Here is a 13553-nt window from a genome sequence, read left to right as displayed (position 1 = left end):
GAGAAACTTTGGGATGTTCAACCAAAACAGGGCTCAAGGATCTCTGTGGGAGGGTGAGCAGAAGATCATAAGGACCCATTGTTGTGGACGGCTTCTAGGACACAGCATTTTTAAACTCAGCAGGGCATAGCACATAAGAATATATCAAGACAGTTGTGACAGCACACTCCACATCTGCAAAAGAGCAAGCCTGAAAAAGCCCCAGCACAGAGGAAAGGATGTTATCATGAAGCTCCACCCCGAGGAAAAAACCTATTTCTAATTGGTAGCTGCCAGGAGAGGGGAAAAAAATCTGTTTTCTTTAGCAGAGAAACACTGGGGATATCAAGCATACTCCAGGGCAAGCACCATGCTCTACTGTTAGATTTCTATCCCAAACCATATTCCATGGTTCACCTTTGTTTTTTTAAGGCTGTTGTTTTGAGACGGAGAATAAACATGAACTTAAGAAGAACCTGAGAAGAAAGTGTGTGGACAGGATATGATCAAAATATACTAATGAAATTACCAAAGACTAGAAACATTTTTCACAATCTCTAAAAAATGTGGTCTTAGGGTTGAAAGAACACAAAGAACATCTTCCCCTCCAAAGCACTGTCTTTACAAAGTTTCCTATTAAAACTACAGTCACAGGTTTAAGATTTTCTTATACTTAATAAAATTGTTACCTTTAAGTTTGCTTTTACCAACTGCTGGGAATAATTTACTGCTTCTTTCCGAGATTCCCTGAGTTCTTGCCTTAATTCTTCATTCCTTCCTGTAAGTTGATCAACTTGGGCTTTCAGATGCAAACTAGCATCGAAGATTCCTTCTGCATTCTTTGATTCCATAGCCTTGTACATTTGTATTATATATTAGAAATGCAATGAAACACAGTAAAGTCATAGTCAAGAAAAATATGCCTTTAAATAACTAACCATCTTTCCATGCTCATTGCCATGTCTAATAAAAATGTTATTTACATTTCAGATGAATGTAATAGTCACAAAATTTAAGTTCAGCTATATCATTACATAGAGATTACTTCATTAAAATATATAACATTTAGTAAACATTTATTGATTAGAAAATGATCAGCACCCATATATGAGCCAGTTTCTTATTAGCTGAGCAAATCACTTTGACGCCTTCCATGTCCATGTCCTCACTTGTGCATCTATCAAGTAGACACACAGTCTGCTGGCCTGTGGCCTCAATGAGGAGCTGTGGCCTGTGGACTCATGAGGAGCTGTGGCCTGTGGACTCATGAGGAGCTGTGGCCTGTGGCCTCAATGAGGAGCTGTGGCCTGTGGCCTCAGTGAGGAGCTGTGGCCTGTGGACTCATGAGGAGCTGTCACTAGCACCTGCCCCACACATTTGCTGCCAAAATAGGCTATCCCTGCAATGTATATTTGTCCTCTTTCTTAAGTTGCTTTTTAACTGACTACTTTATCACAGCATCAAAATGAAACCAATACAGGTGATGGCTTGGCTGAAGGCAGACATTAACATGAAAACACAACTTACATTAACCAGTCTTTCAAGACTTGGGATGATTAAAGATGTTTCACTTCCTTTCACATCAGAATCCTTTGGCATGTCCTTAATGGCTTGCAAAATTTCCTTCATACCTTCTTCAAGTTGCTTATTTTCTTCAACTAATTCTTTTACTGTGATTATAAATTTTTCACATTAAATGCATAGATTTTTTTTCCTACATCTTATATTATTTCATGCTCATGGCAGCCATTTCAAATAGAAAAATATTAGTAAAACAAAAATGGAAATAAAAAATTCAACTATAAATTCAACATAAATAGCTGAATTAAACACTATACCGATTTTAGTAATGTACATATGCAAATATATATAAACATTTATATATATAAACATTTATATATAAACATGTTATATATATAAACGTTTTAAATATATAACATTTATAAGTAAACACATATAGACACGTGGGTAAGTAGGTAATAGGTAGGTAGGTAGATAGATAGATAGATAGATAGATAGATAGATAGATAGATATGGCTTAACTCTGTCCTATTAAAATATTTAAATGTTTATAACATTTACCTTCACTTGAGCATACAAAATATGTGACAGATATTTTCATAAACACCAAGCATAACAATAAACATAGCAGTGTAAGACACAAAGATACGTAACACAGACTAAGCTGACTATTATAAAGGTAATTAAAGATTTAAAAAGTAGGTGAAGAAAAGAAAGAGGTAAGAATGACTTACGTTTATTCTGAAATTTAGTAATTACTGTCCTACTTCTTTCTAAATCTTTTTCCTTTTCAATCAATTCTCTTGAAAGAAATTCATTCTGAACAAAGAAAATAAAAATGTGTTGTAAGATATCTCAGTAATAAATGTGTTTCAAGTTAAAACAATGCTTTACCAATTCAAGTTTAACACAGCAGAAAACAGGCTAGAGAGGCACAGCAGCTATAAAATAAAGTCCAGAGGCCACCTTTCTACCACCTCTTCCGCCCATACTCCCATGGCAGATCATAGGGAGATGTATAGGAGTTTTCCATTTAGTACCAACTATATGGTTGCTTGTAAAGGCCGATCTTTACACTACCTGTTCTTCCTGGCTTCTCTGATGGTCAAGGTCTAAGTGTGCATTTCTACTCTGCTCTTCTTGGATTGATAAATCCTGTGCTATGGTTTCATTCTAAAGAAATATTTAATAATTAGGAGAGTCAATAAGTTCAATGCAAATATACTGTGATTTTAGATTTTTTAAAAATATAGATCTGTTACAAATGAGTGTTAATATGTTAAGTAAAATCTTCCCAGAACTTTTTAGAGAACTCTGGTAAAAGAATAGTAGTAGTAGTAGTAGTAGTAGCAGTAGTAGTAACAGAATGATTGCATGGATGTATTTGGAAGAAAGCTCACCTGAGATCTAAGGAGTACTAGCTCTCTCTGTAGCTGCCCTAGAAGCTTTTCACGGGGATGTACCAGAGATGCTCTGGACTGAGCAATGACAGGCACAAGACCTGAAAGATTAATTTGGCTCTTACTTCTCGACATCTCAGTTTGGGAGGGTGATTCACTTTGTCTTTTATTGTCTTTCAAACTGAGATCAGCATACTTTATTTGAGAGTGGGCCTGGTCACCTTCTGATGTTACTTTATGCACTTCATGTGCATACGACTGTTGAGGAAATACTGCAGAGCTCTGCCTATGTGAATATCTCTGCATTAATTCAGCAGCTATTGGTGATGCTGGAAAAGATGAACTGCGCTTCTGTAAGAACCTGGTTTTCTCTAGCGCTCGATGGTTTCCTGAGCCTCTCTTCACACAGTCATCAGAGAGGGAGCATAAGTATTCACTTAGTTCTTCACTGCTGTCCTTACTGAAGGTACTGACTAACGATTCTAGGTTTCTCAAAGATCGGAGACATGGTGCTTTAAAAATCTCCCTTATTGTAATAGCTTCTGGAGTTGTATTGCTGTCTTTCAGCTGCATAAATGAGGAGCATCGAGTTAAAGAGACGACAGGCTCCACTGCACTGTCTACGCTATGGTGAATTCCAGAGAGCATTCTTGACAGTGAGCGTGTGGTCAGATTCTCCTCTGTCTCACTGCGATCTGACTGCACAACACTGAATGATGGTCTCCTATGGAGCAGCTCTGTGTTAGCTGAACTCGTAATCTGTATTCAAAGTAAATAATGTCTTGTTAATCAATCTTCATATCACCATGCTATTTAAGCAAGCAAAAACAATTATTATAACCTAACAGCCATTTTACCAAAAGCAATCTACAGATTCAGTGCAACTCCCATCAAAATTCCAATCCATGAGCATATACCCAAAAGATGCCCCAACATATAAAAAAGACACGTGCTCCACTATGTTCATTGCAGCCTTATTTATAATAGCCAGAAGCTGGAAAGAACCCAGATGCCCTTCAACAGAGGAATGGATACAGAAAATGTGGTACATCTACACAATGGAATATTACTCAGCTATCAAAAACAATGACTTTATGAAATTCGTAGGCAAATGGCTGGAACTGGAAAATATCATCCTGAGTGAGCTAACCCAATCACAGAGAGACACACATGGTATGCACTCATTGATAAGTGGCTATTAGCCCAAATGCTTGAATTACCCTAGATCCCTAGAACAAACGAAACTCAAGACGGATGATCAAAATGTGAATGCTTCACTCTTTCTTTAAAAGGGGAACAAGAATACCCTTGGCAGGGAAGAGAGAGGCAAAGATTAAAATAGAGACAGAAGGAACACCCATTCATGTGGCCCATACATATACAGCCATCCAATTAGACAAGATGGATGAAGCAAAGAAGTGCAGGCTGACAGGAGCCAGATGTAGATCACTCCTGAGAGACACAGCCAGAATACAGCAAATACAGAGGCGAACGCCAGCAGCAAACCACTGAACTGAGAATAGGACCCCCATTGAAGGAATCAGAGAAAGAACTGGAAGAGCTTGAAGGAGCTCGAGACCCATTATGAACAACAATGCCAAGCAACCAGAGCTTCCAGGGACTAAGCGACTACTTAAAGACTATACATGGACTGACCCTGGACTCTGACCTCATAGGTAGCAATGAATATTCTAGTAAGATCACCAGTGGAAGGGGAAGCCCTTGGTCCTGCTAAGACTGAACCCCCAGTGAACGTGCTTGTTTGGGGGAGGGCGGCAATGGGGGGGAGGGTGGGGAGGGGAACACCCATAAAGAAGGGGAGGGGGTGGGATTAGGGGGATGTTTGCCCGGAAACCGGGAAAGGGAATAACACTCGAAATGTAAATAAGAAATACTCAAGTTAATTAAAAAAAAAAAAATTCCAATCCAATTCTTCAAAGAGTTAAAAAGAATAATTTGCAAATTCATCAGGAATAACAAAAAACCAAGAATAGCTAAAACTATTCTCAACAATAAAATGACTTCTGGGGGAATCACCATCCCTGACCTCAAGCAGTATTACAGAGCAATAGTGATAAAAAACTGTATGGTGTTCGTACAGAGACAGGCAGGTAGATCAGTGGAATAGAATTGAAGACCCAGAAATGAACCCACACACCTATGGTCACTTGATTTTTGACAAAGGAGCCAAAACCATCCAATGGAAAAAAGATAGCATTTTCAGCAAATGGTGCTGGTTCAACTGGAGGTCAACATGTAGAAGAATGCAGATCGATCCATGCTTATCACCCTGTACAAAGCTTAAGTCCAAGTGGATCAAGGACCTCCACATCAAACCAGATACACTCAAAATAAGAGAAGAAAAAGTGGGGAAGACTCTGGAGAAAATTTCCTGAACAAAACACCAATCAATGGCTTATGCTCTAAGATCAAGAATCGACAAATGGGATCTCATAAAGCTGCAAAGCTTCTGTAAGGCAAAGGACACTGTCGTTAGGACAAAACGGCAACCAACAGATTAGAAAAATATTTTTACCAATCCTACAACTGATAAAGGGCTAACATCCAAAATATACAAAGAACTCACAAAGTTAGACTCCAGGGAGATAAATAACCCTATTAAAATATGGGATACAGAGCTAAACAAAACATTCTCAGCTGAGGATTATCAAATGGCCAAAAAGCACATAAAAAAATGTTCAACATCCTTAGTCATCAGGGAAATGCAAATCAAAACAACCCTGAGATTTCACCTCACACCAGTCAGAGTAGCTAAGATAAAACACTCAGGCAACAGCAGATGCTGGCGAGGATGTGGAGAAAGATGAACACTCCTCCATTGTTGGTAGGATTGCACACTGGTACAACCTCTCTGGAAATCAGTCAAAAGGTTCCTCAGAAAATTGGACATTTGCACTACCTGAGGACCCAGCTATATCTCTCCTGGGCATATACCCAAAAGATGCTCCAACATAAAACAAAGACATATGCTCCACTATGTTCATAGCCGCCTTATTTATAATAGCCAGAAGCTGGAAAGATCCCAGATGCCCTTCAACAGAGGAATGGATACAGAAAATGTGGTACATCTACACAATGGAATATTACCCAGCTATCAAAAACAATGACTTTATGAAATTCATAGGCAAATGGATGGAACTAGAAAATATCATCCTGAGTGAGGTAACCCAATCACAGAAAAACACACATGGTATGCACTCATTGATAAGTGGACATTAGCTCAAATGCTCAAATGGTATGCACTCATTGATAAGTGGATATTAGCCCAACTGCTCAAATTATCCAAGATGCACAGACCACGTGAAACTCTAAAGGATGACCAAAATGCAGATGCTTCACTCCTTCTTTAAAAGGGGGACAAAAATATCCATAGGAGAGGATAGGGAAGCAAAGTTTAGAGCAGAAACTGAAGGAACGGAGCCTGCAGAGCTATTCAGAGCCTGCCCCACATGTGGCCCATACACATAAAGCCACCAAAACTAGATAAGATGAAGCTAAGAAATGCATGGTGACAGGAACCAGATATAGATCTCTCTTGAGAGACACAGCCAGAACATATCAAATACAGAGGCGAATACTAGCAGCAAACCATTGAACTGAGATTGGGGTCCCTGTTGAGGGAGTTAGAGAAAGGACTGAAGGAGCTGAAGGGGCTTGCAACCCCATAAGAACAACAATGCCAACCAACCAGAGTTTCCAGGGACTAAACCACTACCCAAAGACTATACATGGGCTGACCCTGGGCTTCAACTGCATAGGTAGCAATGAATAGCCTAGTAAGAGCACCAGTGGAAGGGGAAGCCCTTGGTCTTGCCAAGGCTGGACCCCTAGTGTAGGGGATTGTTGGGGGCGCATGCAATGGGGGGTGAATGGGGATGAGATCACCATAGAGAAGGGAAGGGGAAGGGATTAGGGGGACGATGAACAGGAAACTGAGAAAGGGAATAACATTTGAAATGTAAATAAGAAACACCCAATTTAATAAAAATGGAAGAGAAAAAAAAAACCTAATAGAGAAGAGGTGCTAAATGAGATTAAGTGAAGAGAAATACTCAACTGTTAGCATTTTTCCTTCTTCTTAAGTCAGAGCATTAATGTTTTATTTACCTTTGATTGTGTTTCATTCATATTATTGAAGCTTATAAAATTTAGCTTTCTTTCTCCTATTTTATCCCCGTGAGAAAAGGTTTCAGTTAGGTTCAGATCATCAATGGTTAATCCTAGAAGATGAAAGAAATAACAAATAAGAAGCAACAACAACAAAAATAATTCCCTTTATTCCAACACAAGAATAAACTTTTAATTCAAAAAAGGTTTAATGTTTTTAAAACCCTTTACCAACATGCAGCCGATATAATTCTTTGATGTAGTTTATTTTTAAAGGCTATATCAATAAAATAGGGAATAATTTGAATTTTATCATCTTTATAATTTTATTCTGTGTTAATTTCAAAGGACACATTAATAAGTACTAAGACATTTAAAAAATAAAGAAAATAAATTAAAAGCCATAAATTTTTCTTTTACACATTTACATTTTACTTTCTTTTTGTGATGCTGCCACAAGTGCCTTTGTGCAGGCTCTGTACATGCTAGACAAGTGTCTCCATATTAGGGTTTCACTTGAGGTTCACAGAACATGGTAGAAGGGGGGCAGAAAGATTTTAATAGCCAAAGGACCAGGATGTCTGTGGAAAGATTGAGTCTCTTGGACATAAATAGATTCATATGTATTTACTTACACACACACACACACACACACACACACACACACACACACACACACACACGAGATGGGAGTGGGATGAGACATGGAGGTGAAGGAGGGTGAGAAAATAATGTAAATATATTTTAATTTTTAAATGTGTGTAATGCTCTTTCAGAGGACCTGTTTAGTTCTCAACACCCACACCAAGCAACTCAAACTGTATGTTAACTCCAGCTCTAGGGAACCCAGGGCTTTTTTCTGGCTTCTATGGGCACTGGCATGGAACAGGCAAACATTTATATAGATGTGGAAAAATTAAGGAAAGAAACCCTCTATATATGATTTTCAAAAAGTTACTTGTAATGGCTATTTTATTTTGTATTTTTTTTGTCTTGTTTATTTTTTAAATTTTATTTTATTTTTTGCAAGACTATTTTTGTTTTGTGTTTCTTTTCTTTTCTTTTTATTGGATATTTTTATTTACATTTCAAATGTTATCCCCTTTCCTGATTTCCCATCCATAAACCCCCTATCTCATCCCCCCTTCCCCTTCTTCTATGAGGGTATTCCCCTACTCATCCACACACCCCTTCCCGCCTCCCGACCTGATATTCCCCTGCAGTGGCCATTATAAAGATGATATTGTCTTTTTAAAAGGAAGGTAAACAAATGAATGTTAATTAGGATTAACAGAAATTTTCAGTAAATTTTAATAAAATTTAGTACTGACCCTGGGCTCCAACCTCATAGGTAGCAATGAATAGCCTAGCAAGAGTACCAGTGGAAAGGGAAGCCCTTGGTCCTGCAGGGGTATATGGGGGTGCTGTAAGGGGGATAGATGGGGGGAATACCCACATGGGGGGGAGGGGATGGGAGCTTATGGACAGAAAATGGGGGAAGGGAATGACATTTGAAATATAAGTAAAGAAATATATCTAATAAAAAATTTAAAATACACTCCCAATATACAGCTTTGGAAACAAAGAACCATTCTAAGGATGAAACACAGCAATATAAAAATTACTGTTTTAAGATATTAGTCACAACAATGTAGGGCTGTATAAAAGTCAACAGACCTTACACTGAAATTTTTTAAAAGTCCATTAATTCCAATACATGATTTTTAGGGTGTTTTTATTTGGTTTGGTTTGGTTTGGTTTTTCTTTGACTTCTAACTTGGTTAAGTGTTTAGATTCAGGATCGCACTCGGTTATATGCACTTATCTCTGCTGTGACAGCACAGGACAGCAACAGAGCAGAATCATCTTCAGCTCTAGACCGCCATGCACACCCATGCTTTCCCATGGCTCTTTCCAAGTGCGGGGTGACTGAGAGTACCTGAGGCTGCACTCCTTTTGCCTCTTTCTTGAGCCATTTGACGAATTTTTCTCTTCAAGTCAAGACGTTCTTCCTCTAGACTTTCGATCTGCGAAACATGAATTATTAGTTCCTTCCCTTAGTGCAGATAGAAATTGTCAACAGAGCATCACTTGCCTCTTTCAAAAGAATCTGGTTCTCAGCTCTGTACTGCTGCTGCTTTACGCGTTTACTATTTCTAAATTCAGTCAGATCAATCATTGTCTTGGGTTCAAGGCCTGAAATAGAAAGCAAATAATTACAAACTTAAAAACGTGCAAGTAAATGACAAAATCTCCACAGAACACCAAGTATTACTCATTATCATTGAAACAGTCTGACATAAGATTTCCAGACAGCTATACTTGAAGACAGTTAAATGTTAACTAACTATAGAATCCTTACAAACACATATGGGGATGTTGCAAAGGTTACAATTCATTAACCAAGAAACCCTGTTACGAAGTAAACTTGACTTAATGTCCACTTGAAATCTGATATTGAGATGACATTTTTTATTTGTTATTTTAGTTTGCCAAGAGTATTTTATTAGACTAAATCAAATGCTCAGAGAAATGCTTGTCACATAGCATTTCTGCTATGGTTGTCACATATTACTAATGATGTTGTTATTCTAACCTGACCCCTAACATGCCTCCATTATAGTTCCTGATTCATTAATACCTAGGAGGTAAAAATCAAGTACCAAGACAGTTGAAAGAGTTCTAAACCAGACTTTGGATATAAAAGCTAAACCCCTTAAAGACAAGAAACATGGTGTTTGTGACAGCTTTCTAGATAGGTCAGAAGTTATCCATACATACTTCTAGATTCCTGGCAGTGACTTGACTAGTTGAGTTAATCAGAAATTTAGCATAACCATCTAGTGTAATCCTAAATTCTAGTTAAATTGTTTCAGAAATAAATAACCAATATAAAGTATTTATTTTTCTTCTAGACAAAAAGTTCCTAAATTGCCAGTTTAACTCTAAGAACGCACTAATTGATAGTCTGTGAGTATAATAAAATCACTATATAAATCATAGTCATTTTAAAGAGGTAACTTAGATTGTACACTTTAGTCATAACTTACCACGTAAAAGAGTAGTATTAAATAATTCATCCCTAATTTTAAAAGTACATAAATTCCCAAGTTATATTTGGAAATTACATCTTGATTAAATGGAACTCCTAAAATACTCAAATAAAACATAAGCAGTTTATCATGTATTTATATGTCCATAAAAGGTTTACAAAGAACTTTTAAATGGCCTCAAAACAAAATCAGTTTGTAAACTAACATTTCAGACAGATGTTTTTTATAGCAGAAAACAGCTGACCTCTTCTATGCGGCATAATGCAAAGACGTTCACCATCTGATTTTTACTGAAGGCAAGCAGACTGGACTGATGAAAGTCATGTTCCTTATCAACCACTGGGCCCCAAACCCACTTCAGTCAGAAACCTCCACTTTAAGAGTCTCTACAGAAACACTGATTTGGGCAAAAATACCATCCAACTACTTAGAAATAAACAAATGTAACGTAAGGGCTAGAAGCAAAGCACCAGGAAGGGAGAACATGTGTGCAGAATGGGTGCACTTTGCTTTGAGGAATAGGGCCATTTCCCTTACAAAAGTAAAACCAAACCAAAAGAAAACAAAGAGGACCTGAAAATTAGGGTTGAGGACAAAGCAATGTCTTAGAACACAGCTTACCGGCCCGCTCTCTAAGAGCTTCATTTTCATCAAGGACATCATTGATCTTCATCTCAAGCTTATTGATCTCCTTGGTCAACACTTCAATCTCTCCATCTCTTATTTTAATTTGGGCTTTATAATTCTTTATTTCAATAACCGCATCTTCTAAGCCATATACTCCCTGAAAAATACCCCATCTACCATCAATATAACATAATTTATTTGAACAAACAAATCAAATGTATGAATTTACTTTTTTTTATTAAGGTGATGGACAAATTTACTTACACCTGTATTTTATATGGCAGATGTTTTATAACTGATACATAAAAAATAAAAATAGTACATACTAATCTTTCCCTGTGCTGCGATCCAAATCTAGTAAAGAGGGCAGAATATGAACATCTGACCCAAAGGCAATGTGACTCAAAATATTGCAAATAAAATACCTAATAAGAGATTAACATAAAGGTACAGAGATAAAATATCAAGAGAGAATCAGGCATACCAGAACATACATTTAACTGCCTGGTGAATCAATTTAAAGATATAAAAAGTCCAAGTAGATTCAGTTGATATAGATATTGTAGGTGCCAAAGACATCCCCATCACAACTTCATCAAGCTAGCAGTCACAGCTCCATGCTGGCACAAAGGACAGAGATACAAGGGACTAATCCTGAGTCCTCACATGAGCTGCTTCTCTGAATAAAACACTTCATCCAAAGGTTTGACAGGGAGGTAAATACAGAAGGAGGAGGGAGGGTAAACAACAATAATGCAGTCTGAAAAGCCATAAAGAATCACACAGAATATCTCACCCTAAAACAAAAGAATACACCTTTTCAGCACCCCATAGTACCTTCTCCAAAACTGACCAAGTAATTGGTCACAAAACAACCCTCAACAGATACAAGAAGATTAAAATAATCTGATGCACCCTATCAGACCACCATGGCCTAAAGCTGGTCTTCCATAACAGCAAAAGCACCAGAAAACACACATACATGTGGAAACTGAACAACTCTCTACTCAGTGATAATTTGGTCAAGGATGAAATAAAGAAAGAAATTAAAGACTTCCTGGAATTTAATGAAAATGAAGGCACAACATACCCAAACCTATGGGACACAATGAAAGCAGTACTAAGAGGAAAATTCATAGCACTAAGTGCTCTGGTAAAGAAACTGGAGAGATCTTACACTAGCAATTTACCAGTGCACCTGAGAGCTCTGGAAAAAAAAGAAGCAAACTCATCCAGGAGGAGTAGAAGGCAGCAAATAATTAAACTCAGGGCTGGAATCAACCAAATAGAATCAAAGAGAACAATCCAAAGAATCAGCAAAACCAAAATCTGGTTCTTTGAGAGTATCAAAATCAACAAGATAGATAAACCCCTAGCCAAACAAACTAAAGGGCCGGGAGGCAGTATCCAAATTAACAAAACCAGAAATGAAAAGGGAGACAAAGCAACAGAAACGGAGGAAATGCACAAAATCATCAGATCCTACTGCAAAAGCCTATACTCAACAAAACTGGAAAATCTAGATGAAATGGATGGTTGTCTAGACAGATTCCACATACCAAAGTTAAATCAAGAGCAACTTTCTAAACAGGCCCATATTCCATAAGGAAATAAAAGTCATTAAAAACCTCCCAACCAAAAAAAGCCCAGGGCCAGATGGATTTAGTTCAGAATTCTACCAGACCTTCAAAGAAGACCTGATACCAATATTCCTCAAACTATTCCATAAAATAGAAACAGAAGGAACACTACCTAATTCATTCTATGAAGCCACAATTACTCTGATGCCTAAACCACACAAGGTTCCTACCAAAATGGAGAACTTCATTCCAATCTCGCTTATGAATATCGATGCAAAAATACTAAGTAAAATTCTCACAAACCTAATCCAAGAACACTTCAAAATCATCTCTCACCACAATCAAATAGGCTTCATCCCAGGGATGCAAGGTTGGTTCAATATATGACAATCTATTAACGTAATCTACCATATAAACAAACTCAAAGAAAATCACATGATCATCTCTTTATATGCAGAAAAAGCATTTGACAAAATACAAGACCCCTTCATGTTAAAAGTATTGGAGAGATCAGGAATTCAAGGTCCATACCTAAACATAATAAAAGTTATTCACTGCAAACCAACAACTAAAATCAAATTAAATGGAGAGATACTTGAAGCAATCCCACTAAAATCTGGGACAAGACAAGGAAGCCCACTCTCCCCATATCTATTCAATATAGTACTCGAAATGCTACCTATAACAAGAAGACAACAAAATGCGATCAAGGGGATACAAATCTTCCATGAAAAATTAAAGGTATCACTATTTGCAGATGATATTATAGTATACATAAGTGACCACAAAAATCTACCAGAGAACTTCTCCAGCTGATAAACAACTTCAGCAAAGCAGCTGGATATAAAATTAACTCAAATAAATCAGTAGCCTTTCTTTAAATAAATGATAAACAGACAGAGAAAGAAATTAGGGAAACAATTCCCTTCACAATAGCCACAGGTAATATAAAATATCTTGGGATAACTAACCAAACAAGTATAAGACCTTAATAATGAGAACCTCAAGTCTCTCAAGAAAGAAACTGAAGAAGATCTCAGAAAATAGAGAGATCTATTCTAATCTATTCTCATGGATTGGCAGAATTAACATAGTAAAAATGGCCATCCTAACAAAGGCAATCTACAGATTCAATGCAATTCCCATGAAAATCCCAACACAATTCTTCAAAGACATGGAAAGAGCAATTCTCAAATTTATCTGGAAAGGAAACAAAACCAGAATAGCTAAAACAAGTCTTAACAGTAAAAGAACAGCTGGGGGAA

The 13553-nt window shown here is 37.3% G+C and overlaps 1 protein-coding gene across 11 annotated transcripts in view; it reads right to left on the bottom strand.

Moving 5' to 3' along the window:
• Window positions 1–13553, bottom strand: part of Cep290 (centrosomal protein 290) — an 87712-nt gene that overhangs the window by 56040 nt on the left and 18119 nt on the right. For 8 of the 11 annotated variants that reach the window (XR_015624044.1, XR_015624046.1, XR_015624045.1 and 5 more), the window contains 9 exon segments: window positions 10703–10865; window positions 9124–9224; window positions 8968–9055; window positions 7029–7141; window positions 2901–3659; window positions 2581–2673; window positions 2235–2319; window positions 1507–1649; window positions 669–833 (listed from right to left, as the gene is read on the bottom strand). Coding sequence is in view for 8 of the 11 variants with exons in the window: in NM_001401003.1 (NP_001387932.1) it covers window positions 669–833; window positions 1507–1649; window positions 2235–2319; window positions 2581–2673; window positions 2901–3659; window positions 7029–7141; window positions 8968–9055; window positions 9124–9224; window positions 10703–10865 (1710 nt within the window). In the remaining 3 variants the exon portion in view is untranslated. 11 annotated transcript variants of the gene reach the window in all.

Source organism: Rattus norvegicus, chromosome 7 (assembly GCF_021556685.1).
Source record: "Rattus norvegicus strain SHRSP/BbbUtx chromosome 7, alternate assembly SHRSP_T2T, whole genome shotgun sequence".
In the NCBI taxonomy this organism is placed as follows: domain Eukaryota; kingdom Metazoa; phylum Chordata; class Mammalia; order Rodentia; family Muridae; genus Rattus; species Rattus norvegicus.
The sequence above is the reverse complement of the archived record's forward strand: the minus strand, read 5'-3'. Positions and strand labels throughout refer to the sequence as shown.